Genomic DNA, 27,865 nt, shown 5'->3' on the forward strand with positions numbered 1-27,865 from the left:
AGCAGTGCAAATGTTCAGCCAGTGTTTATGTAGAAATGTAGATAACTGGTTCTTATTTATTACTGACTCACCCTCTTATGCTTGTCTCTGGACTCCAGCAATCAGGCAGACTTAAAAGAATGTATTAATTGGGCAAAATTATTTTGAAGGTTTTTAGAAAATCCAAATAATTCCAAACAACAGGATTCCGTGGCCACGCGATTTCCTTTCGTCACTGTCCCAGCTCTGCCTGTAACTCCAGCCAATGCACGTTTTACAGAAGTAAAATGGAGACAGAAAAACAGAAAATTAAGCTAATAAGTTGTATCTGAGAGCACAGCCCACTGCTGAGATCCATGTGCCTTGTCCCATGTCTCAGCTCCATATCAGAATGACACTTCAGTTGTTTCTGCATAACTTTCTTCTTTTGCTTAGTGCCCAAGCCATTAGACCATGGCTTTCCATCACCATGAAGGTATAAGTCTTATTATTACAATGGTTTTTATTTTTCTAAAGGCACATCAGGTGGTGTTGGTCCCTGGCCTTCCAAGGTCTCATCTTGCAAGTCATATCACTTTGTGAAAATATTTAGTGCGCTGAACCTCTTCAGATGGTGGTAGAATACCACGTAAATAAACCCAACATATTACTATTTAATAATAGACATATTCATTCCAAGAAGAGGAAATATTCCAAAAGAGGAGAAGTAAACATCTCTTTTGCCCCTGTCCTTTTTCACCTGACGCTTACTTGAGAAAATGAAAGAGAAATCAAATGCACTTAATGCCAAGTGGAGCTAGTTTTTTCCCAGCATTATCCAAGTGGCTGAGGCATTCCTAGTCCCTTGTTTTCTGTTATTGTTCCACCCTTTCCAAAACTGTGTATAGTGACACCTCCTTTAGACAGCCCCAGTGGTGCCTGCACTGAATGAATGGAGAGACTGAATCATGGGACTGTCAACAGTGACTCAGGAAAAATAAAAGGGAAGTTTTAACCAAGTTCCTGATCCAATGAGAGCTAAACCTCTTCTTTCTTTCGCAGACTGCTAGCACTCTCGTTGTAGCTGAAGCCAAATCTTCTGGAATCTACAGCTGTGTGGCATCCAATAAAGTGGGAAAAGCCGAAAGAAACGTCAGTTTTATTGTAACAGGTAAGATCTAGTTCCCCACTCGAGCCAAACGTGTTTCTTGGTCCTGGGATTATAACTGTTAGGCTGTTGTGGCTTCTTCTAATACCACAGTCTGAGAACTGTTGTAACGTGTGCACCTGTAAACTCATGCCATGTGTTTGGGTGATCCTGGGAGGGTTTTTCACAGCAGCTGGTCTGGGTTTCTAAGAAGTATACCAAATTTGGTGAATGACTCATCCCTCCATTAAGTAACCCAACCACTACACAAATTGCTCACGAATATAGCAACCTGCAATTCCCCCTTTTAAATCACCTGGCCTCTTCAGTCATTCCATCTGTGAAATTTTACTGTATTTTCATACACCAGTGAGCCAGTTTCATGTGTGAGTTTTGTTCCTTCTTCCGAGAAAGACAACCTTGGATGTCATTTAGGCCACAGCACTGAGAAGAGTCATTGTGTTAGTTGAACATAAGAGTGTGTTTCCAGTTATTTTTCCATTAGTAGGTGTATGCAAGTGTTTGCATGTTCAGAAACAAATTATTAAATAGTCGATTTCAGGAATTACTGAAAAAAACACAATGAGTTTTTGAGAACAACTACGGCATGATTTAGCAGCATAATGTTTGCAGATGCCACAACAAAGGATTTCTTTTCGGGTGAAAGATGTTATTTTGGTTTTGTTAACAGTTTTGTTAACAAAGTGGTAGTTCATAGAGCAATTAGGCTGATGACAACTTTCAGTGTAGGTCATTAAAGACAGGCAACTCATTCCAAAATAGGTGAAAAGACAAAAAGGTTAAACTATTCTGGTACTTTAATCCCAAAATCAGAACCTTGAAGCTGAAAGGGAAAAATAATTTTAATGTATCCTGTTCAATTTTTGTTGTTTCTCTTATCTGTTTTCATTGTCAGTCTCTCACTTATCATTCTGATGAGTGATTTTAGTGAAACTCATTCTGTTACTATACTGAGAGATATCAAAAGAGAGTAGACCCTCACTCATTAGGTTTGGCTAAAAAAAAAAAGAAAGAAAACTTGTTTGAAAAATGTCGTTGCCCTCTCCCGCCCCTTTTGTGGACCAAAATTTGTATCTTTAAAATACTTTGACTAGCTGTAGTAATACATTTCCACATTTAGAAAGTGTCAATTATCTATAAATATAGGAAAGCGGCAGCAAGCATGAGAAGTATAAACAGATAAGTGGCACATAGGCGGGTTGTTTGTTAAAACACAGAAACAAGAACGACATCTCCATGTTCTATTAATGGATGTGACATGAACATTTGCCACCTTGAAGATAACTGCTGTCCCCACTCTCAGATCTCAGTTTTGGTTTTGTCCCTCTCCTTACATTGTGGCTGTTTGGGCAGAAAGCTGAACAGTGGAGCATAGTTCTCCATAAATTAACGTGCCAGTGGAGCTGTACTCTCATCTTTATGTGGGGACTTCACAAGCAACTTTGAGCGGTCACTGAGAGTCACTCACTGCTGCTCTTTTAATGTGCAAGATGCTGAATTTGGCCTTCTCTAGCTCTTGCTCCTCAGATTTCAAAATGTCACGTGGAAGATCCTGAAACCAAATGAAGCTGAAGTTTGATGGGCCCCATTCGCTGCACCCAAATCTCCCTTTCAAAGTTTTGATGGCAGTTTTGGATATTTTAGTGCTGTGACGTGAAGGAGTTCATTTCCCGACTTAGATTTCACATGCTTAGATCTTGACCAGGGATAGAAGGAAATCCTTCTCCTTGATACCAAAGCTTGCATGAGAACATGCAGAATATTACGACTTTCCTTTGAAGACTCTTGTATTGGCTAGTGTTCAGAAAGAAGAGTGGCTGCTTTGTTAAGGCTTGGAAATTCTTAATGTCTTGACTGGTGTCAAACTTTCTATATAGGGTGGTGAAGTTGAAATGCATTTGTCCGTTTGAGTTCCTGGACCTGAGCACTTCAGCTGTGTGACATGGAAAGTCCTGATCATCCACTGACACTCGGTGGCACTGATTGAAGGCAGTTTGTTTACACAGTACTGCTGTTTTGTCCTTACAAAAATCAACTTAGGCTCATTCTTCTGGCTTGTGCACGTAGCGCATCAGTTGGGCTTGCACAGTGTAATCATAATTCTCCTCCACCAGCCTGAGATCAAACTGCTGTGGCTGGGTAACAGCCTGCATTTCACTTCAATGAAACAAATGTGTCCAGCATTTGCTGAAAAACACATTGAGGGAATAAAAAAATGAGACCCCTAAATGCTGATGGATGTGAGCAGGACACTGCAAAAAGATTTCCTTCTAGCAAGTCCAAAACCAAATACTTTAGGTTTCATGTGACAGCTTGGGGCTAGTTTATTTATGTTGTTGGGTCTGCTGGCGCCATGTGAAGCTAGCCTGAACCACACAAAAGCGTAAGAGAAATGTCTAAGCAGGAGAAGGTGATGCCTTGTGTAGGAAGAGGAGCTGCTGCCCTCTGTAAAACGGACAAGGCGGAAAGGACTCCGAAGAGCAGATGGAGACAAAGCCTGTCCTGAACAGGAAGAATCCCTTTCCTTGGAGGCAATCTCCTTCAGGCCTTGTCCTGGGGATTAGAAAGCACATGTACTCCAGTGAAGCAGCTGTGGTGATGTAAAGAGTCTCTTTTCTATAGGCAGAAACAGCTGGGAAGGCGGTGGGAAGGCAGAGCTTGTCCCAGCAACCCTAGTTTGGCAGTGGCATGTTCTACCCCTTCAGGGAAAGGTAGATCCAAGGAAATAAGTGCAAGAAGGTATAGCAGAGAGGACCCAGTAAGAACAAGCCGTTTCTTAAGTTATTGTAAATCTCATCATTTCTGGGCTTGAAGCGCAACTTGAGTGTGCATTTCTGGGAGGCTTGAGAGGGGTATAATTGTGTGCCCTGTGCCTGAGGGTGCAGGACATGAAGTCCATGGGGTCTGTCATAGCCTCTGTCAAATGGACGTTTTTGGGGTGTTGTCACACTGACATTTCTAAAAGCAAATCTTTGTTCAGGGCACAAAAGCAGCTGTGAGCCTTATATAAAAGCGATATGGAAAGGTTATTTCTGAAGGGTCTCCTGCTTGCTGATAGGAAAAGAGTCTCCATAACAACACCTTTATGCCAAATTTAACTCTGATAGACCCCTTCCCTCCAGCCTGCCCCTGTCCCTACATTTTGGGCTGTTTTGCTGGCACACAGCAGGCCCATGGGTGTGTTTGCAATTACAGAGGGTGAAACAGGAACAGCTCTGCCTTATCTCCCTGGTTTCCCAATGTCACTAAGCGCATTTTATTTTGAGATTCCTGATGGTGCTTGGCAAAGATAAACAAAATCTTCCATCAGGAAACCTGGGAGCTATTTCCACAGGAAGCTTCAAATCACTAAAGTAAATAAAACCCTTTTACATTATTCCCAGCCACATTATTTAGCTAGCCTGAGTCTGTAACAATTGGTGAGAGGTGTCATATATTAGGGGGCTCGTAGCCTTTGAACAAATGATTCGCTTGGAATCCTGTGCATTTTGCTTTTGTCCCTAGATTTATTCAGAAAATAGTCTTTCTTCACAGAAGACACATCTAGGAAGAGCTCCAGACCTGACAACATGGAAGTAGTTGCAACTATATTATGCTGTTGGCACGCTATGCTTTTATGTTAAAAATAGTTCATTTGCCTCAGTCCCAGGGGATCTTTAGTTTCATCTTAAGAGTTTTGCTTGGCTCTGCCTAGCTTTTGCTGAGTACTGGCATCTGTGAAAGCCAAAAATTAGCAGTATTTCAGACCCATACCCTGGCTTTCCCAACACATATCAGAACAATTTGAGATGTATGGTGAGTAAGATGCAGCAATTTCTTTGATCCAAATACTTGTCCACAATCAAAACTTTGGCCCCTTGATTGGTTTTAAGTATGTCTAAATTCAATGGTTTTTACCAAAAATCAAGCATAGGGTTCACTTCATCTAATTTCAGCCTTAGAGCTAGATATTGAAGCCTAAGCTGGTCATATAGGATCATTTAATAATTAAGTGTAAGGGATCAGGATCTCTGGAATGTGACTCATCTTAAGGCAATGGGTTTCATTGCCCTCTGGAGGTCTCTGTGACACTCCATGGGCTGTAAACTTTTGTCCATACGCAAAACAACTATATTCAAGTAGATGTCTGTGTTTCAATGGCTTAGGGTAAATATTCTTTACCCCCTGTATGGAGAGGTTTCATCTTAGTAGCAATCCCAGTCGACATGTTCTTAACTGAGACCAGAATTGGCACCCTTATATATCAGAAAGGATGCTGATGACAGTCACTCATAGATGAGTTCATTAAACCTTAAGCTTTTCTTACAGTTTTGTCTGCCGGAGAGAGGAAAAAAGGGGATCCCAATGAAATGTAAGAGGAACAAGAACATAGGCTTTAATATCCAATCTAGTATCTTAGTGTCACTGCCTCCATTAGGGTCATCTTTGGACTACACACCTGAACTACAGCCGGTGACAGGCAGACACTTTGCTTCACTGCAAGGGCACAATGAGTTCAGTCAACAGAAAATGGGGCCTCTCCCTGGAAGGCGTCTCAGTCAGAGGAAATTTCAATCCAGGACTTGCAGGAGCTCATTTACCCTGTGTTTAACAGTCAGGGCTAAGTGTGGAAAAGAGGATATTAAGGGGAGCGACCGATGCCAGACTTTCACAGGCAGAACTTTGAAAGGCAGAGGTGAGCAGGTCGTGTTCGTCCTCCTCCTCCTGGGGAGGCAAAGCAGCTTAGTTGGCGTTGTGGGAATTTAGGGAGAAGCTTTCTGATGGATTGGTCAATCAGTGAAAGAGGTTACTGAAAGAAGGTGTGGGATATTCACTGGAGATCTACTCTTTACGTGTCCCTGCTGCTGTGACATTAAACCCAAAGTAACATAGGTAAGCAGGGAACAGAATTAAAGTTGGTGTTGAGCTGTTCATGCTCTGAGACAAGAAAAGAAGGCATAGTTCTCCCTTATGAAAGATGAAACCATTCTTACGATTTTGAGTCAAGTTCACAGCCAAGCGCCATAGCAATTAGCAGTGAAAGAACAATTGAAAATGGCCAAAGACTATGTCACTTGACCGAAAAGAAGGAAATGACTTTATCAGAATATTGGCTACAAATAAACGACGAGAGGTTGCATTCTAGGAGTAAAACTCGGAAGTGCTTTCTCTCGGGAACTTGCTTCTACTTTCACTGAGGTCAGTGGCGTAACTCTCCCTCGCTGGAGGGGTGAGCCCCAAGTGGAGGAGGCAGGGAGGCAGTCAGCACCGCCGCGGGTCTGTGTGGGTCTGCTGTAATGTTACAATGAACTGCAAACACGACTTTTTCAAGTCTGACTTTTTACATCATCACCTAAATTATTCCTGCCTATGAACTATCCGCTATGAAAAATCCTTGTGAAAACTTAAGTACACTTAGTAAATGGTAATGGTTGGTGTGATGATCCTTGATTTCTCTCAGGTGGAAATATTATTCATCTATGTTTAATGCCAAGCAGTCTAGATAGAGTGATCTTCATCCTTGTGCCTAGTGCCCGCACACAGCTGGCCACCCAGCTTCTACTTTGCCCTTGGGTGGCTGGCAGGTGTTAAATGCATAGAGGGCAAATACCTTTGTTCCAAGGGAATTCTCAGGCGTGTAATCACAGATTCAGTAATTTCTCAGGATTTGAAGCATTTTTAAGAAATAGACATAATTTGTCTGAATGCTCACAAACAGCAAGAAAATGATATAACCAAGCATGATGAGCTGCAGTAGTTTTCTACTGTCCTCTTGAGATTCATTTTCTCTTGTGCACTTCACAAGCTGGAGCTGAGATCAGAATTTTCCTTCTTTTTCATAGTCCCACTGTGCTGTCTTTAAATAATTCTGGTTTTGGTACCTGGCCCCAGCCTGTCTTAACTTGGCATAACATTTATACAAACTCATTACTTTCAAGAGCAACTTCAGTTTACAGCAACTGATATCTGAGCCCAAGTTTCTCGTAGCTCCAAGACAAATTATAAGAATAGCTGGAGCCTAGCATATGAAAGTTCAAAGGCTTCCTGATAAAGGGGAAAATATACACCATGTTAATTTTGGCTCATTCATTTCACATAAACTAAAAAGTGTTCTTGGTTTTTGACAGATGTACCGAGTGGATTCCATATTAGTTTGGAAAAAATGCCCATTGAAGGAGAGAATTTGGTATTGTCCTGTTCGGCCAACAAATTCCTGTACAAAGACATTGCTTGGATTTTACCGAGGACAGTCAACAATCAAACGAAAGCCAAAAGGTCTCTCAAGAAGGAGTACTCCATCACCCTCACACTGACCATCAAGAATGTTTCCCTGGCACACTCGGGCACCTATGCCTGCCGAGCAAGGAACATATACACGGGGAAAGAAGTGCTTCAAAAGAAAGACGTTACAATCAGAGGTGAGCACTGCAACAAAAAGGCTGTTTACTCTCGGATCCTCAAATATAAAAGCACAAGGAATGATTGTACAACACAAAGCAATGTAAAACATTAAAGGACTCATTAAACAGTAACAGGTGTCTCATATCATCTTGATTTTTTATTACTGTTGCTACCTTTCAGGCCCTGAGGTGGTGCACATTCCCCCATGGGTTGGACGTAGGAGGAATAGCAAACAAAATCGTAACGCATGAGCTTCCTGTTGAGTTCAGACGGGTGTTTTCTGCTTTGACAAGGCACGTGGAAGCTGGGGTTTGGAAGATCCCCTGTGCTACATTTTGCATGTTGTTATTTTTTCTCTTGCTGTCTCCTACTGAGCGATAAGGAAAACTTTGGATCAATCTTTTCTTCCACTTTGATATCGGCCTCGTCAAAAGTGTCAAAGCTGAATAAACTGATTAACTTTAAAAACTGCTGTTTTCAGTCAACAATGGACATTTAATAAGTTAACTTTAACGTGCAGAATGAGCACAATTCAGTTTGAGATTGACTGGACTATATTTTTTTTATTTTAATCTGATCTTGATGGACTTATAAATATTACCTGCTGAGCAAGTTCTAATGCTTATTTATTTGAAATTATTTTCTACACTAAAGTACATTAATCTTAAAAAGTATCTTCTAAAGGAAGTATGCAGGGAAGAAATAAAAATGTTGATATAATGCACAGACCTATCATATCATTTATAAGAAGGATGATTTTAAAACTGACAGACGTGAACCATGTTTCTCCAAATAAATCCAGGTAGACTTCCAGTTGCTGTGTTGGTCAATTTTTAAAGTCAGTTCTGCACTAATGTAAAAAGCTACTGATAAAAGTGTGACTATTGCTCCTGGCCTGAAGATACAGGAATTTGTAATGTTGTAATTATTTTATTAAATGAGAAATATTACACTAACATGACTGACAAGGTTGCAGCCAGCACAGTGAGTTGTTTAATACGGTTTTAAAAATATAAATTCAAAATTGAAGCCATTAAAAATATTCATTGCTTTTGGTATGCAAATGACAATTGGATTTATTATGGGGATTAAGAACCAGCCAAACTGCTGAAGGAGAATTAAGGGCAACCTAAAACTTCCTTGTGAGCGTTTCCCCTTTTTTCCCTTCGTCATGATTTTGCTATGAGATGTTTCTGTGTATTATAAATTCTGTATAAGGAAGAAGTTGCTATTTTTAATAGATCTGATAACTTTATTTTTTTACAATACATAGCTTTTATTATTTTTGGTTACATTTATGATTGATCATTTATATAGCATTTACATAAGCCATAACAAAACAGACCGTAGTGACCAAAATAGCTACAGCAAAGGAACAAAGTGGCTGTGCTTTTAAAATAGAGGGTGACAACATGACAGTTTCTTGCGCTTGGGAACTCACCAGACTATTTCCTCCTTTAGGTATCGAGACTGTGTCCCACGGCTAAACTTGTCTTTCACGTGGGAATTGCTTTTGTCAAGTGTGAAAGGGTAAACAATAGCATTTCCCCATAATGCCAGTTTCATGGAGCCTAAAATGCTTAGAAAACAATTGATAACCTGGAAGTTGTCAGAGTAAAGAAAAGAATAATCATTTATATCTTGAAATGTCACCTATAGCCTGCTTGTATACAGTAGCTCTTTTGTTCATTATTAGTGTGATGGCTTCCAGAAACAATGTGTTCTTGCACAGGGACCCGGGTCTCCTTTTTTTCTAAAATATGCCTAAAAAGCAAGCAAAATCATTGGTGACTGCTTAAAAATGGGGCAAGTCCACTCTACAGCATTTGCAAGTCTTCAAAAGAATTACAATACAGAATCCCCTTTTTGATGAGGCTGTTTTGTGAGAAGACATTTGATGGCAAGGTGGGCGGTGATGACAGGACGTTATGAATTTTCCATGGCCTTGGGAGCTGGAGCGTGATGACCTGTAGCAGCCAGTTGCCAGGCAATATGAGTTTGGGTCAAAAAAAAGAAAGCATTGTAGCAATTAGACTGTTCCTCTGTGAAATTGTTGTGAATTGTGATGATGTGTCTCACTGCTGGGTGGACGTCCTGCCAGCCTGGTCCTGACCAGTGCTCGGAGGGCCACGCTGTGCAAGGGTGTCATAACATCCCCATGCGGCTGCCCATGTTGGGAGGCACAGAGAAACCTCACTGGAAACATTTGAGGAAAGCAGTTCTTGGTGGCCAGCTAAAAACTACTGATGTCACTTTTGGTGTCCTCAGCTGACTGGAGAATCTCATTGGTTTGGGGAGTTTCTCTGCCTTCTGTTGTGTAATATATTATTTAGAGGGAAAGGTGTGAATTATATTTCTTGGGTTTTTTAAGTGTTAAAATTAAAGCTTGTATTTATATTTTTGTACTGATTAATAAAAATAAGTGAACAGACAACATAATCATAACAAAGGGCAAAAATGGACTGAGTGCAAAAGTATACCCCAAAATGAACAAATTGTAATGTTATCCCCCCATTTGCCATTGTTTGCTTTTGGAAATGCAAATTTTCCCTCCTTACCGCCCCGGGTCGGCTGCGTGCTCTGACACCAGCATCCCCTCAGTGACCCTCCCCCTGTCGCTCCCTGGGCCAAACTCTGCCTGCAATGACGTTCCTCAGGGGCACTGAGAGCAAAGATTGGCCCAGCAGGCCAGTGTTTTGGAGCAGGCACAAGGGCTGGGGATGAGCCCTGGGTGCTGAGTCCTCCACTGCGCATGCTGGTGGCAAGGGCAGCCCCTTGGCTTCAGGGTGAGCGGAGCGGGGCATTGGAAACTCCCCCCACCTTGGCTTCACTGCAAAAATGAATGAGAGAAAACAGGTGGTTTGCAAAAAAGAATAACCCTCAGGTTGACCAAGTCCTTGAAAAAACAGCTGATTGCAGCAGAAAAATTATTGGAAGTATGTGAATGGTGACTGGATCTAAGTTTTAAGCAAAAAATCCTTTCTTAATATGAAAACCCATCTCTAGTGTATGGCTATAAACAAATTAAAATTAATCACAAATAACTCACAGAACGTGTGATTTGCCTTTGTTGTGTCATCTTGTCCGCCTTCATTTTGGATGTCTGGGCTGGGGTGTCCGTCAGGGACCACCAATAAATGTGAAACGGGGAGCTCTTCCTAGTGTGCATATGTGGACATGGGTCGGATGGTGCCTGTTCATAGACAGACTGTGTTGTGAAAAATGAGAACTGTGCAAAAATCGAGGCAAGGTATCAATGAGAAGAGGGCAGTCTTCTTGCCTGCAAGGCAGATATTGTTGACTATGTCATTGTGTAGGTATTTGATGAAGAATTTACTTTACAGCCTCCCTCACGAGCATTACTGTTTGGGAAGAGAGAACAAATAGGCTACTACACTGTAAACAAAAAACAGCATTGCATGTGGAAATTACAGACTCACAGCTCAGAAAAGCCTAAAGTGGTCTTTGCAGGGTCATGACTATGCTGGAATTAATTTCAAGGGGTAAGAGCATAGCAAAGATAGTCTACTTTGAAAGTGCTTTTAGTACCACGGGGTTCATGCACACTGCATAAGCTGGTGGTACATAGGTGCTTATTTTTTCTGGAGAGTTTTTATTTACAGCTGGTAACAGAACGATTGTGAAGATGGAAATGTCTGATAGTCAGTTTTCCTGAAAGGATAGAGAATAACCTTCCAAACACAGAATGTCAGAATATACTTGAACTTGGTGTACTGGTATCTATTGCAGTCTAAAAGGAAATATTTGCAAAGAGTTGGTTTCAGCTTTGTTTTGTTCTGTATTGGTTTATTTTATATTTTGTAACATGTATCTTACCATGTTAGTAACTGCTGATTCTGGCAGTGTCCTTGAAGGGAAAGATTGCAAATAATCGGTTCTTGCAAGACCGGGGAATTTGGGGGAATCTGCAGAGCATTTACATCTGTGAGAATGCTCGGGAGCTCCCTGGATTCTCCATCACTGCTTTAAATGGACCAAAATTCCAAAAAAGATGATGTGAGAGGTGACAGAAAGGTGTTGCCATATAATGTGCATAAATGTTGCAAGTATCTTGATCTTTGTCAGAACAGCCTTCGGCTCTGTACGAAATGGGTACAGCGTTTGAAATGAGGATGAGAAAGATTTGTTGTTTTGCTTCTTCCAGGGATGACTTTAACATGATGTTTACAGAGTGTTTTGGAAATGCCCTTCTGGGAGGCTCTTGAGCAGAAGCAGAACAGATGAGATGCGCTTCCAATACTCATTGCCACTGACTGTCTTGGAAATGTGTTGTATTGCATCGTGTTCGTAGGAATGTCAGTCAATGAAAGTAAAACAGGAGCAGAGCTGCTACGCTGGGTGGCCTGCTAGCACTCAGCTTTGGTCCCTGCCATCAGGGTTTCCAGCGTCTGTGGGAGGAGATGGGCACATTTCTCACCAACGCAGTTTTGGCAGGCGGGCTGTGGTGTGGTTTGGCCAGGCCTTGTTGTGTTCCGCCAAATATGTGAAACACCAAAGTGGAAGAATTGATGAAGACTTGGAGACGTGTAACACAATGCGCTTGTGCTTATGGTTTCTGGTTTTAGATGATGTGGGTTTACTGAATGTGATTTGTAACTGTACTCTTTAAAGTAAGTAAATGATAAAAGTCACATTTACAGGTCCCATGGTGTACAGAGCTGCACGATGCTATCAGTGTTGCAGAGATGTTCTGCCGCAAGGCTGTCCTGCTAACTGTTAAAAACTTTGGTGTCAGTTTGTTTCTCCTGATGATGCAAAACTCCAAGCTTTCATAAAAACTCACTGCTGTTGATAAACAAATGTGGTTGGTAATGGAACTGAGGAAATCTTTTAAACAATGTCACACCGGGTCTTCGTTGGTCATGATAACCTGCTATTGCTGAGTAACGGGAGTACTCTGTAGACGCCAGATGCTCTTAAGCAAACTGGAACGGTAAATAAAATCTGTGAACAATGAACTTGGTGGAACAGCCATAGCTGTGTACATCCGTAAAATGCTGGTAGGGAAAATAATGAAACTGCCACAGTTACAGGAATGTAAAACGGAGGTCTTGTTTTGTCTTGTAGCTCAAGAGGCACCAGCCCTGCTGCGGCGCCTTACGGATCAGACAGTGAACACCAGTCACTCGGCCATGTTGGAGTGCCAGGTTCGTGGCATCCCCGAGCCCCAGATATCCTGGTTTAAAAACCATGAGGAAATACAGCAAGAATCAGGTGAGAGCTCTGTGTACTCACTTACCTTTTACAGCCTTTTTATTTACCCGTCTGCCTTAGGTAGCCTTTTGCAGTCGTTGGCATTGGTACGCAGCTGCAAGGAAGGAGTATTGCCTGGGCGTTACGGGCAGGCAGGCAGGCAGCAGCACGGGGGCTCGGGGTTATTCCATCTCACTCCAAAACCTCAGCCAGGCTGGAGGTGTAGCCACAACGGGCCTCTATGGGGTCAGTGGAAAAAAACATAGCTCTCAATTTGCATCTTCGAAGAGTCATCTCCAGAGAAACATATTTCTCTCCATTTACTATAGAGGGAGCCTAAGGATCAGGTGTCTTGGCCAGCGTAGAGCTAGGCAGGAGAAAACGAAGCTTGAGCGATGTGCATAGGAGTACCAGTGGGAGTCTGGTTAGGCATGCCAAATCTGTTCTAGGTTCACAACCCAGCCGCCAGACTAATTCCCTGTCTGGGGTCTCCAAAACTGAAATCCATCTGCCAGCAGCCAGGGGACCCAGGTCTCAGGCAGCAGAAAGGAACAGCTTCTCGGGTGGCATGCTGCAGCTACAGAAAAACTTCGGGAGATGTTTACTGCTGTGTCTGGAATGTGGCTTCAAAGATCAGCTAAGGTACATGTCTGGCTGTGATGGGACCATGGTCACGGAAGTGTTCCTTGGAGGTTTCAGGTGGAGATGGATGATGAGGGAAAAGGCAAAACCTTTCTCATGGGAATTCGTCCACATTTGGATCAGAAGCACACAATGAGCTAGTGTTACAGGTTCAGCAAAAATGTTCAAGGGGGTTTGGTCTGTAGTAAGTTGAATCCTAAGTGTAGTCTTCAACAATGTTTTAGAAAGTTTGTGTTTAAGGTTCTGTCCTGCATCATTGGAAATTTCTATAGCATGTATAAAGGCAACTGGGAAAAACCGAGGATTTCTCCCAGTGAGTTATAAACCTGTGCAGACTTGCAGCACAACTTAATCTAGAGCCAGATTCCATGAAGCTTTACAGTGACCGCATCGTTGTAATGTGCATTGTTAACACTATCTTCTAAAATGAGTGTTATGTGTCTAACTTGGGTGTAATGCAAGTTAGAAGCCAGGAAGATGTTTCTAGAGGGTAGGTCAGAGCACTTTAGTTAGATGCCTGAAATAGATGGTGGGAATACATTTTGATGGGACAGTAGTTCTGATGGAGCCAAGCACACAAGTGTGTACTTGACTGCACATTTCCTGGCTACACAGCGCCTTAAGGGCAGTCCTGAGGCCAAATCTGCTGCCTACCTCTTCCTTGCTTGCTGGAGTATTGCCCAGGCTAGCTTCTGGGTTGACCCATATGGAATAAACAAGGTGTTGAAAACTTCAGGTAACTCCTGTGGTTTAGGGTACACCTCATGGGACCTCTCTTTGCACTAGCTGGGGTCCATCCAAGAAGGGGCCCACTGTCCCATGCCACATGGGCAAGTGAGATTTGAAGCAAGTCTGCTGCCTATAAGGCCAGTGTGGACACATGGAGCTGGGTCTTGGAAGTGCTCTGAGCTCAAGCTGCTTCTGGTGCAGACCCACGCCTGTAAGTGCAGTGCTAAGTAATCAGACCACCCATTTTCCCAAACTTGGAGACAAGCTGGAGAACTCATTCAGATGAAAGTCTAGGCACAGTGCTTATCAATATACTCGATACCATGTGCTCCCAAGATCATTCCCTTAGGCTGAGCTTTTTCACTCACACAAGTGCTTTGTAAACACTGATTTCCAAAAGATTCCCAAAACATCCAAATACACATTTGGCTTTTCTGCAAATAACATTGTGCTGTGCAGTCTGTGGCTCAGATTTCTTTTGAGAAGAACTTGAAGCAGATATTATTACACAAGGGCCTGGTTTTGTTTATATCCTGGCTCCCTTTCATTGCAAAATTTTTCATTTCACAGGAATAATTTTAGGGCCCGGAAGCCGAATGCTGTTTATTGAAAGAGTAAAAGAGGAGGATGAAGGACTTTACCAGTGTATAGCCACCAACTTAAAAGGGTCCGTGGAGAGTGCAGCGTATGTGACGGTACAAGGTAAAGCATGACATTAAATGGGAAGAGCAAGCTTGCCAGGGTGATGTTCTTACTCAGGCTGGAAAGGCGGGGGTGTGACTTGGGGTTCAGGCAATGATCTCTGAAGGCAGCAATCTGAAGGAAGTCCTAGCAGGGGAAGCATACCAGGTTGGAAAGGAAGCCTAGCAGGAAATGCTAACTCAGAGGGTGTTTACACTGACCTAAAAAGAAGAATTGCTTCAACCCAACAAAGATCAGGTCAGGGTAGAAGAGAAATGTAAATTTAGTATCATCAAAACAAACAAAAATGAGAATAAGGAACACTCTCCTACCCACTCGTTTTCCCATTTCAGGTTAGTTCCATGGAAATTAGATGCCTCGGATATTTTCATTTGTTTATTTTCAATGTAAAGTGAACTGCCAAATTAGACTAGAAGATGTTACTGTAGCGATAGCTAAACATGTGTTTTTCAAAGTCACTTGTTATAAGAAGTAGGTATGATCTAGTTACTTCTGTAGCCATTACTTGAGTTATTTTGCTATCCATTTAAATTTCCAGTGTTGTTCTGCCTTCTGCCAAGCTTGACTCAGGCCTTGTGGCAGTGAATTCTATCAAGTAATTTTACATTGCATAAAAATAAAGTTTATCAAGTGACTTTTCAGTTTTGCTGAATACCCTTTTGATTCATACATTATGAGATAGGTGAAGTAGGTTGACATTCTCCATATAAGTCAGTGATGTATAAATTGAATTTGACACATCCTATCTTATTCATCTCATGTGTTAAGTAAATAATAGTCCTAAATGCATTTAGTTTCTCTTTATAGAAGGCATTTTGACTACCACCAGGTCTCTCAGGCAGGGATTATGTCTTTGTGGATGTTCTCATACAATTACTAAATGTATCTGAATACTCCTGAGCGTTTTGGTACTACCCTACAGCAGCAGACAATTACAGCGAGTAAATCAGTATTGATTTTCTGCCATGAGTGTGTTAGCAGTCTCAGTTAATGGTGATTGTTGATGATACAATGATGTTTTTGATTTAAAAGGTCAGGGATAAGTATATGTACATGTGGGCTGGCCTAAGTGGTATAATCACAGAGTTGAAAACACCTAGCTCCTTATGAATAATGCTAAGGTTTTTATGGCCACTATAATAGCCAAAAGAATAACTTGTGCCTAAGTGCGTGCTGTCCGATGCATCCTAATAATTGATGGTCCTGGGCAATGCAATTCATTATTGTATTGATTTTTAACATCATTGTAGCTTGGCTATTTATTACAACCACAAGCATTCCATCAGATAGCTTCTAGAAAGTCATATCTCCTAGTCCATGATCCAGAGGAGAGGAAAGACAGCAGCCAGGAAGGCTTCTTCTCTCATTACATGTCCTGGGGGACCACTGGCAATGTTCTCGTGTGACTCCTATGGGAGCTCTTAGATAAGCAGGAGATGAAACCTACCATATGAAAATCTATACATTTGAGACTGGATGAGAAAAAGAGAGTTTTTCTTATCTATTATGATCAAGGAAGATGCCTTTCCACCCTCTGTCTTCCTACTGCCTGAAGGGACATCACTGGAGGATTGCTCACTCATTCCTTTGCTGAACTGGGGTGTCTGTCCGTCTCCCAGGGAACGGCACAGAATCATAGAATAGAATCATAGAATCATTTAGATTGGAAAAGACCTGTAAGATCATCAAGTCCAACCGTTAACCTAACCCTGCCATCCCACCACTAAACCATGTTCCTGAGCACCTCGCCTGTCCAGCTTTTAAATACCTCCAGGGATGGGGACTCCACCACTTCCCTGAGTAGCCCATTCCAATGCTTGACAACCCTTTCTGTGAAGAAATTTTTCCTAATGTCCAACCTAAACCTGCCCTGGTGCAAACTGAGGCCATTGCTCCTTGTCCTATTGCCCGTTACCTGGGAGAAGAGGCTGACCCCCACCTCACTACAGCCTCCTGTCAGGCAGTTGTAGAGGGCGATAAGGTCTCCCCTCAGCCTCCTCTTCTCCAGGCTAAACAACCCCAGTTCCCTCAGCCGCTCCTCATCGGACTTGTGCTCCAGACCCCTCACCAGCTTCCTTGCTCTCCTCTGGACATGCTCCAGCACCTCAATGTCCTTCTTGTAGTGAGGGGCCCAAAACTGAATACAGTATTCAAGGTGCAGGTGCAGCCTCTCACCCTATCCCTGAGGCTGGAGGGATGAGATTAAGACTTAAATGTGGGGCTTTCTCTTGTTTTTGCAACGTGCTTGTCTTTCTGAGAAATATAGACCCTGCGACTGCTGCTGTGAGTACCAAAGCCTTCCCTCCGTCCCAGCAGCTCTCAGGGAGCAGGGCTGCAGATCAAAGGGAATGGAGCAACGCCTCGTGCCGATGGCCGTGTTTAGCAGATTGGAAGAGTAGTTTGTGAATGAGTCAGGAAGGAAGCTGTCTGCTCTCTTTATTTCCTCTGAAAAAAACATTCTTATACTCTCAGATAAAACAATGTGTTATTTTTGTATCTGAGATGGATGAATGGATGGTGAAATCCAAGGGCCGTCTTTAAATAATCGCAGCCTGTGTTTGGTTTGGAAGCCATGCTTGCCGGGCTGTCTGAGGAGGAGAGGAGCCGTGTTTGTGGACAAGGCAGAGCAAGCTGTCCGCTGGCTCTTGGCTGGGGAACTGGAGAGGCAGCAAATCTCCAAGGAGTGAATGGGAACAGCAAACGGCTGCCAGAGCACCCAGCAGGCAGAGGGGACTGGGTCCCTAAAAACCTGCTGGGCATGGGAGGAACACAGGCTGTCTTGCCAGCTCTCCTTTGGGGGGTCACCTGGCCACACGGGGTCTGCCCCGCTCGCAGAGTGGACGACTTGCCATGAAAGCCTTGCCCTGCTTCTCCTCCTGGGGACGCCCGCACCCCCTCTTAGCGGGAGCCAGAGGTACAGCTGGTTGCAGAGGTGCTGCAGCTTTGGAAGGGGACATGTTGGCAAAGGAAGGAGCATCTTTTACAGTTCTCATTCACTGAAATCCGAATGTGTAACGAGCAAATGAATACAGCAACACACCCTGTCTTTAAAGCTGATGCTTGATAACTTAATGTGATCCCTGCTGATGAAAAGGAAAGCATCACATTTATTAAGCACTCATGGAATTGTTCCAACACTATGAAAATGGCATTTGCTTTTAAAATAACTGTCTGGTTTTCTACCCATCTACCTTTCTGACTCTGTATTTTAAAAAGTTGTTGTGCCTTTTGAGTGACTGACTCTGAAGTCATCAGGAATGTTTCCATGAAGTTTAACTGGAATTCCCTCGGCTACAGCCTGGGTTATGTGAATGACTGTAATAGAAAAGGTGAACATCAGGGGACACTTAGACTCCTGTTACCTCAGAGAACCACCAAAGGAGGTTGGAAAGGAGTACTGGAGGTCTCTAATTCAACCTCATCTCAAACCAAGATCATCACCAACTCTACATCCAGTCAGTGATGGTTTTGTCTGGCCAGGTCGTGACAACCTCCAAGGATGGAAATTCCTCAGCACCCATCCCAGTGTTGCACTGCCGTGATCATGGGATCATAGAGATTAAGCACAGTAGATGACATTGGTGTAGGGGTGAGGGACATTTTGGGCACAACAGAGTGGTGTCAGTGCCCCAGGCATTGCTTTTTCCCTGGTTGACACCTGGCACAGAGCTGCAGGGGCAGGAAGGGGGCTGCTGCTTGCTCCAGCGAGTCAGATGGGGCAGAGCTGCACATGGGGGAAAGTCTGTGGCTTAATGAAGTAGCTGGTGGGTAAAGTTCTGGGAGGGATGTAAGGGAGAGCCAGAAAACTTGGCCTACCGGGAAGAGAGAGGGATTTGATCCTGCTTACAGCCCCTCCAAACCCTGCTAATCCTAAGCCCTCTTCTGAGTGTTCCTGCCAGTTCTGCCTCAGATCAAACCTTTTCCTACCCAGCTCAGAGGCACTTAGCCAGCTCTGGCTGCAAGACTTTTAGCAAGACTGGGAATCTGGCGTTTGATCACCCAGCCCAACCCCAGCCTGGAGAAATGCTTTCCAGTTGCCTAAATTCTCTCGGACATTTCAAAGACAGCACCTTCACATCTCCCGGGCAGCAGACGGTAGGGTTTAGGGATCTGCTGCCTTCCACCCCAGGACTGGCTGTACTGTGCCTCACGGGTTTTCTGAGTCCTGCCATATGGAGAAGTGGCAACGAATGAACCCTCAGCCCCTCCAGGTTTTGCTGAATAAATGTCAGAAACTATTACTCGCCATCTGCACGGGTGCTGCTCGGAAGCAAGAGAAGAGTATCCATACATAAAAGGAAAGCCTGATGCTGGAGGGTAGGCAAGCTGTATTAGGCTGTATCATTTATGCCATCACTATGTCCCATATCTAAACCAAGCCTTTAAAAATACTACTTGTGAAAAATTAGCACTCTTGGTATTTTTGAGAAATAGATACTTTATATCTCCATTTGTAGTCACAGTTGCATTTTTCTTCAATGAGCTTTCTTCTCAGAGCTCCAGAACGGATGTGCTGGACGAATCTTAGATACAGGGCACGAAGGCAGATCTGATTATCACCTTTAGAGAGGGAAGATATTATGCTAGTTAAGCCACAGCTACAGGAAGCAATTCGACCTCTAAACAAAGCTCCATAGCCTTGCCTAAAACCGGGCGACACATCCCTCTAGATTACTCGGTAAGCCCACCAGTGAGACATCAATCACCCCCTTTTCATGTGTCAGGAGTAACACCGAGCTGCCCAGGGTGTGAAACTGCTGCAAGTGCCATCGACAAAACCACTGTGAATCATGTTCAGAATTACTCCTCCTTGTCCTCTCATTTTCTCTCTCTGGAGGGTGTATCAGAATAAGAGGCAGAGCATGAGGGGGTTTTTGTGCATTTGCTACCGATCAGATGGAAAACATATTGTGCGAAGTGTGGTATTTTGATACGATCACAGGATTTGCAAAACAGACTGCTCTGAAAACATTTTGCAAGTCCCTAAGTAGCAGTCTGAAGTGAATTTTATTTTGGCTTTTTTTTTTTTTTTAAGATCTGTCAGTGGGCTCTAATACTCTCCAGATTTCTAATGTTCATGTTTTCTTGCTGCTCGGTTTTCAGTCATTGTTTTTGTTTTTCCCTTTCTGAGCCTGATCTTTTCCCTGGTTTGGAGCGCTCTCCCAGCTCCCCACCAGCTGGGTTCTGCGAGGTGCTGCTGGGGAGCAGGAGGGCCCCGTGTCCCCTCGGGGAGCCTGGCCCTGTGCTGCTGGTGTGATGGGCAGGAGAGCTGAGAGCACAGAGCTGCCGGGGGACCAGCGGGTTGAAGGGAGCACTGGGTCCTACACGCCGGGTTTCTGGCCACACTGCTTGGTGGAGATTATGATCAAGACCTCCCATGCCATGCTTTGCACAAGCTAATTCACAGGTGCCAGACCGAGACCATCCAGACCATGCAAAAGAGAGCTCACAGACTGCTGCCAGCTGCACCGTGAGCCTCCAAGGGAGCCCCCAGCTCCCACCCAAGAGATTTTTGGTTGGGGCTGGCAGGTTTCCAGCATGGCTGGGAAGGAAGGGCTCGCCGAGCTGGGGCAGAGCAGGCGCAGTACTTGTGAAAGGCACCAAACGTCCTGGGACACCACAACCCAAGCAGCAGCACTGCAGGGTGCCCTGGGTCACCCCTGGATTCACCAGTGTCTGCACCAGCACAAGCCCTCCCTGGAGCTTCTCCTGCACGTTACCAGCAGCTCCCACACCGTGGCATGGCCCCCCAGGGAAGGACCAGCAGAGCTGTCCCCTCCATGCAGCCCTGTCCCCTCCTGAGGCTGCTGGGGACCGAGCGTTTCGGAGACCTCTGCTCCTCTCTCGGATGTGGGCTGGGCCAGATGGGTTTCGCTGCTGGGTGTGTGTGTGTGTGTGTGTGTGTGTGTGTGTGAAACAGGGTAGTGGTCCCCACACACATTCTCACACAGAGAAAATTTGGCTAAAAACACTCTGCAGCTGAATTTCCAGCTCAAAAGGAAATTATTATCTGACTGGTGATCCTCAACTTGGTTTACTTCACCTCTCGCACCCCAACGAAGACACGACTTTTTACTGAAAAACTTACAGATGGGTCAAATGAATTCTGCTCTGTTCCATACAACGGCTTTGCTGGGGAGATTGGTTTTTTCCAGCCAGTCCAAAGAGCTATTAATATCTCATTGAAAAGAAGCCGGTCCTTCCTCGTTTTTTTATTTTAATGGAAAAGAAACTTGAAGTGCCCTTGCTTTGCAGGTCATTTTCTAAAACGTTTGCTGTTTGATTTTCCCAGGCACATCAGAGAGGTCAAACCTGGAGCTAATAACCCTGACCTGTACCTGCGTGGCTGCGACACTCTTTTGGCTCCTGTTGACCCTCTTCATTCGCAAGCTGAAGCGGGTAAGAATGGACAGGGAGCTCCCGCTGGCATCTGCCTCTCCTTACCAGCCCTTTGCTAGTGTTAGAAAAATCCTTCCTAGGCCGCTGGGATTACCAAGTCTACCAAAAAAAAATCTGATTTATTTACTGCTCACCTTTGTTCCCTGTGCAATCACCAGGCGGCTGATGGGTGCCCAGGGAACCGTGGCTTACAAGGCTGTGTATGAGTAAGCCCAGAAGCAAAGCCTGGGTGGGGGCAAGGCTCTGAGACTTGCAAGCATTTGGGTGCCTGACTCCTACCAAAGGCATCCCCATTCCCTTAAAAGCTGTGGGAGTTTGGCATCTTAATGCCTTTGAAGATCTGAGTGAGTGGGAATGACAGATCTTCACAGAGCGTGCTGGGGTCTGGTTTGCACACAGTGTCTGGTATAATTACATCACTTGCAAAGTGATATTTTACTGAAGTAGTTTTGGTGGTGCAGCCTCTAGAGCAGATGATCCTGTATCAGCATGATAATGTTAACTGCCCCTGCAGCTGACCCTCCTTCTTCAAGGCTGACCGCGGTTTAAAGCCCCTTTTTGCTGATGGCACCGTGTCTGCTTTGCACGGAGTGTGCAGGTTAAACCACAGCAGCTCTCATTAGCAGAAAATACAATTCTTCAGTAGCGCAGAAAGATCTCAGAGTGCCTTGCAGAGGGATTTGTGGGAAGGGAGGTACTGGGGCAATGGGGTGCACTGCAGGACATGAGATGAGGAACGGCTGCACGTCCCTCTCTCCCCTGCTCCCACACCACAGTGGTGCTGAGCCCCTCCTTTGCCCAGCTGGGGAGGTACCACAGTGTGGTGCCACGGGCACCAGCTCACGGGCACCAGGGCTGAGCATGTTCCAGCCGGCCAAGCTCCATGATGATTGCTAAAGGTTTGCTGCAGCCCACCAGACCATTTTATCTCAACCTGCATTAAGGCCTGACTGCATTTTAGATTTTACACTGAGAACTTCTATTGACAGATGGGAATGCAGGATCAGACCTGCAAACCAGGGAAGCAAGGCAGCAGTAACTCTGCCTGCCTTCCTACTGCTACAAACTTTTGTAAGAAGGAACGCATGGGAGTTTTCGGGGAGGGAAAAGTTGAGGTCAGCTGGAGCTGTGGAGAAGCATTGTAGCTATAGAGAAATTACAAAGCAAGTGGGACCAGTTCTGACTGCTCACCAGTAATGATGAAGCAATTCATAATGTGACTGCAAACCCTTGGAAAAATGTAAGTTTTAAACGTAGAGAAGGGTTGCAGATTTTTTTTTAATTTGTTATGATAACAAAACTTGACATTTGCTTGTTAGATTGTTAAAAGATAATAAAAATAATCATCGTTGCTGTTGAACAAGGGACTTTAACTAGATGACATGTGAAGGCTTCTTTCCAGGTGAGACTTTCCAGCTAGTGTTGGTCTATGTTTATGGTCATCTCTGTGCTTCTGTTACAAACCCTTACTCTCAAGGATTCATGCCTGGAATTAGCTCTAAATTAAATTTCATATACAAAATACGTTGCCACAACTGAAAAAAAAGAAACTTTTATGGTCTCTGAGAGCATTTTCTTAAAGCCTGTCTGTTACGTGTACAGGGGGACAAATGCTGTACTTAACAATTCTTCATCATTCAGAATGTTGTTTCAAATCTCTAACTGTGCCAAAGATTTGGGTTTCAGTGCATCTGAATAAAGAAACATAGGAAGCTCTCTGCACCTTCCCACTCCCCTACTGCTCTTCCTGGAACGGGTCCACTTAAAAGCTCTTCTGAAGTGAGTGGTAGGAGCAGTCTGGTACACACCTCTACCAAGAAATGCTCTTTTTGGAGCACTACATGCTCATGTTTCTATCCATATTGCACTTATACATGTCCTGTCCAGAGTCAATCGATGGTTTGGAGCCAAGCTTTATGCCACCTGACTTTCCCCAAGCATCAGTGTAATTCTTCTTGGGGACTAACCTTCTGCGATGGTGAAAGGCAACTACAACAGGAGCTATTAGCCACTGTCTTTTTACTTGAGTTATGTTTGTAACCAAAGCATACACAGCTACTAATAACCTTCTCAAACAAGTGCCTGGAAATGCATATATTAGGGACATATTTCCAAGCTGTAGATGAGGAAAGTTGAAAGTCACAGAGGGTGGTTAAAGCAACAACAAGAGACTATGTTTGTGTATGTCCCTGTGTGCTGTTTCCGTGAGTTTAGGAAAAGCAACATGAAGGGGCTCGGCTCAACAGATTTTCCATAAATTCCAACTAATAGCCAGAAAATTAGAGCAAACCCTATAGAAGTATAAGTACTCCTCTGTCAAGAAAAGTCCAGTGGATTAGAGTGGCAATCTAGGTGCTCTTTGAAGGAAAATATTTTTCAAATGGATGGACTGCAGAAAACTTTGAGATAAGGCTCATCTTTTCTTACATCTCTAATGTGAAGTGGATAATCCATTTGCTCAGTAGAAACTGAACTTCTGGCAAACTCATTTGAAATTATGTGTTTGAATTTATGTGTTTGAGTCTGGGTGTTTATGAATTCTTCCAAACTCAAATAATTTTGGTAAATTTGTCAGAAATTACACCAAAGAAATAAAAAATTCTGAAAATTTGTAAACAGTTTCTGAATTGTATAATGTCTAGTCTCCTGACGACTAGTCTTGCACAACTTCTAACCACATATGACCTATCTTTGCCGGGTATATGGAAAAAATAAACACCGGCAGTTGAACTGCATCTGTTGCATATGGCCACTTCTTGCTTTGCGCAATCATGAACGAAAGTTATTTTTATCGTCAATGTTTAGTGATTTGCTGAAAATATTTCTCTTGACTGTGCAGAGGGCCTGTATCATAACACCATATGTTAATACAGATCCACGTGGATTTCACTGAAGAAACCTATATGTCACATACAAAGAAAGATAGAGGACAGAGTTTCTTTTACCTAAATCTTGCAATATTTAAAAAACCAAAAGGGAGTTTAACCAAACCATCTTTTGGACTGTGGAACACACAGCCCTGTGGACAGAACTGACTTGAAACCCTTAATCCGAACTGGAAGGTGCTGACGGATACCCTTACCCTCTTTTACATCTTGCCATATTCTTTGTTTTCTAGCCTTATTCCTCCGAAATGAAGACTAACCATTACCTGTCAATCATAATGGATCCTGACGAAGTCCCCTTGGATGAGCAATGCGAGCGTCTGCCTTATGATGCCAGCAGATGGGAGATTGCAAGGGAAAGGCTTAAACTAGGTAATATTGGCGTACGTCATGTTGGCTTTGCAGTGATCGAGCAAGATGTACATGTACAGGTAAAGAGGAGCTGGGTGTGTTTTAGACATGCAGCAGAACTCAATGCCAGGCTCGGTGTGAGCTCGGTGTGTGCCCTGGTCCTTGACTGACTTACAGCATTTAGGACTGACTGACTGACTGTGTCCACCTGGCTTTCCTTATGTAGATTTTGACTTCAGGTAAGAAAACTAAAATACAGGCAATAAGCCTGCACTCTATTTTTTGTAGACTGATTTACTTAAAACACAGTGTAAAACCAGGGCAACCAAAGGCTTCCCAGTCAGACCACTGACTTGGATGCTTCTCTCTCTAGACTCAGGAGCCTGATCTTCGGCATCTACTGTAATTTTCTTCCCTTGTAATGTGGTTATGTGCTCATCTGGCAAAACAACTATGCAAAAATGGGTCCTCACACTCTACCCCTTACCCCTCCCCATTTCTCCCTTTCCTCTTCTCTCCAGCACACTCTCCCTGTTTTCCTTCTGTGCTGCGGATTTATAAACATTCTCATCGGTGCACCATAAAGTGGAAGAATGTGACACATGAGCCCACACATAAATAAATAAATATCTATGGAAACTTTGAACCTGCAGCTAGCTTGCCTACAGATGGCCCAGTGAAAGGCGTGGGTTTGGGAGTGTTCCTTGCTTGCTTAGCCTAGTGTGGGGCTGACGAGGAGGGCAGGAGGGTAGAGACCAGATTCTGAAGTTGAGGAATCCCTCCAGGAACCACATGGATTTTAGCAAGGAGGTCAACATTAAAATGTGATAAGCTCAGCCTGTTGTTATAGTGCTGTTTGTTCTTTCAGGCATGCATTAGATTTGTCCTACAGCAAGGGCTAGAAAATCGCTGCATTTTAGCTAGAAGCTGTAACAGATTCCTTCTGTCCTCCGGGGATGAGGGACAGAGGGTGATTAAAACATGCATACAATCAGGATCACACTTAATTCGCCTGCTAGAAGTCACAAGGCGACCAGATGTGGATAAGCACAGCTGAAATATATTGCTAGTGATTTATAATTGTCATACACAATTCTGGGAATGCTGAAACATAACCTTCTGCTGGAGCGTCTTCAATCTTCAAATAGTTTTCTCACAATGATGGACCAAGAGCTTGATGTGCAGACAATGTGATCGCTGGTTTATGTGATGCTTTATTTGTGTGTACATCCCATGGAAAGAATCAAGCAGAAATGGAATGTAAACACCAAGGAAAAACCCACGTCTTGCAGCGTTGGTGTTTGGAGTCTGGAAGTGAGGAATGATGACCAAAGAATGAGTTAAAAGTGGAAGAGCTGGTGTAAACAAATAAAGAATGCTGACAATGAATGAGAACCAGATTCAGAGAAGTTGGGTATGTGCAGTATGCTAGATTAGCTCAGTGCAAGTCCTGCTTACACGGCAGTTGGCTCAGTCTTTGCATAACCTTGGCAGTCTCTGAGGATTAGTGGCCCACAAACACAAAATGTGCTTCTACGGTTTGTTAAAAATACTTTTTACTTAGAAATGCAACCCCTTCCAGTATCAAATATGTGTGTTTTTCTCTTTCCACCTACTTATCCTTCAGGATACATATTTATTGTAACTTTTGCAAATAAGTCTCTCCTTTCAGCCCACATCTCCTTTGCTATGCATTCTTCCAACATGAGTACATACGGCCCACGGCTGTGATGCAGTGCTTATATAACAGGACTCCCCGTTCATCTGTAAGAGCACTGAAGCCAGGATAATTAATGTATCATATAGATTAATCTGACTGAGAGCAAAATGCCATCTTTTCATTAGGCAGAAAAATGCTGGTGCTATAAATCACTCTCGGTGTTGTTGGTGATAATGTTGCCGTCCAGTGTAAGTGTTGAGCTATCACGCATTTCTCACCTTACTCTTGGGCTTGACCTTCCTAATCTATGAGAGGTCACACACTGCTGACGCTGTGGTGCAGGACCCCACGGGAGGGAGTGTTGCCGCACGGCTCCGGTGCTGTGGCAAAGGCACCGGTGGCAGATGGCTTCCTGAGCCCCGCTCCCTCCTGTGCACTGTGAGCCCGCAGCCCTGGCACCAAGCAGAGCGCTTTCCGTTCTCCTTCACGTGCAGAGATGTCGTACGTAACATAATGGAAAAATGAAGCTGCGTGTGGGGAAAACCCAGATGACTCAAACTGCAGCAAAGGACCTGAGAAACAAACACATCTTTGAGCTTCTGCCTTCCCACGTGCATGGAGAGCGGTGTCTGCAAGTGCTTTTTGCTGATGCCCCGGTCCAACAACTCACATGCTTGAAGGACCCTGCTAAAATGGGACTGAAATGGAAACCTCCTGATCCAAAACTCCTTGACTGAGGGGTATGTTCACTTTAATGGATTCTGAATTGCACCAGGAAACAAAGTCAAGTGCAGAAAATTTAAGTAGAGCATTTTGCTTCCTCGTCCTGGATGTAAATGCTGCAACATTTCATACCTGAGCACTATCCCAAACATGGCCAGTGTAGCTGCTTGAGGGTTGTGACAAGCTGACTGCTCAAGCCAAGATGGTTGGGCATCTTAATATTCCTCTGTTTAATTGCTCCGTTTAAAGATTTTGTGATTAGTTTGTGTGTCGACGTAAGGGGCTTTTGCAAGAGTAATCTGCTAGAGTCATAGACACAATCTACTTATCAAAATGGGGAGTTCAATCTATGCGCTGAAAAGTTAGAGCAGCCGTATTCTGCAGTAATGTTTAGCATGGTACAAACAGTAGCGGAACAACAAAGACTAATGCATCAAGTGTTATTACAGTTCCCATTAAATCACAGTCATTGTTTGGAGAAGGAAGTGTTGTTTCCAGTGCCCGTTCTCCTTTATGAAAGGTTAGCAGCTTTCTATAGCTTTATGAGCTAACTGGTATGTTTTCCAAGTGGTGACTGAGTAGGTTATCTTAGTGTGGGAAGTGAGTTAACAGTGATGGAAACAGATTAAAGCTATGGGCTAAACAAAGGTATGATGGGGTTTATAGGACCTCAAACTGCAACTTCATCTTGTAGAAACCATGAATAGTCAGTACATTAAGGACTAAGAACATATCCTTATCCTTGGATAAGGAATTGGTTGGATGGTTGCATCCAGAGGGTAGTGGTCAACAGCTCAATGTCCGGATGGAGACCGGTGACGAGTGGTGTCCCTCAGGGGTGCTGGGACCAGTCCTGTTTAATATATTCATCAATGACTTAGCGAGATCAAGTGTACCCTCAGCAAGTTTGCAGATGACACCAAGCTGAGTGGTGCGTTTGATATGCCAGAAGGATGGGATGTCATCCAAAGAGACCTGGACAGGCTGGAGAGGTGGGCCTGTGTGAACCTCATGAGGTTCAACAAGGCCAAGTGCAAGGTCCTGCACCTGGGT

General features: G+C 43.8%; 1 protein-coding gene across 1 annotated transcript in view; it reads left to right on the top strand.

Annotated features, from left to right (window-relative positions):
* The window catches only part of FLT1 (fms related receptor tyrosine kinase 1), a 111,757-nt gene that overhangs the window by 61,511 nt on the left and 22,381 nt on the right, over nucleotides 1-27,865 (top strand). The window contains exons 12-17 of the mRNA XM_009647123.2: nucleotides 1,021-1,129; nucleotides 7,234-7,524; nucleotides 12,596-12,742; nucleotides 14,663-14,794; nucleotides 21,087-21,193; nucleotides 24,312-24,450. Of these exons, the coding sequence (XP_009645418.2) occupies nucleotides 1,021-1,129; nucleotides 7,234-7,524; nucleotides 12,596-12,742; nucleotides 14,663-14,794; nucleotides 21,087-21,193; nucleotides 24,312-24,450 (925 nt within the window). The remainder of the gene's footprint in view (nucleotides 1-1,020; nucleotides 1,130-7,233; nucleotides 7,525-12,595; nucleotides 12,743-14,662; nucleotides 14,795-21,086; nucleotides 21,194-24,311; nucleotides 24,451-27,865) is intronic.

Source organism: Egretta garzetta, unplaced genomic scaffold, assembly GCF_000687185.1.
Source record: "Egretta garzetta isolate BGI_Z169 unplaced genomic scaffold, ASM68718v1 scaffold279, whole genome shotgun sequence".
NCBI lineage: Eukaryota > Metazoa > Chordata > Aves > Pelecaniformes > Ardeidae > Egretta > Egretta garzetta.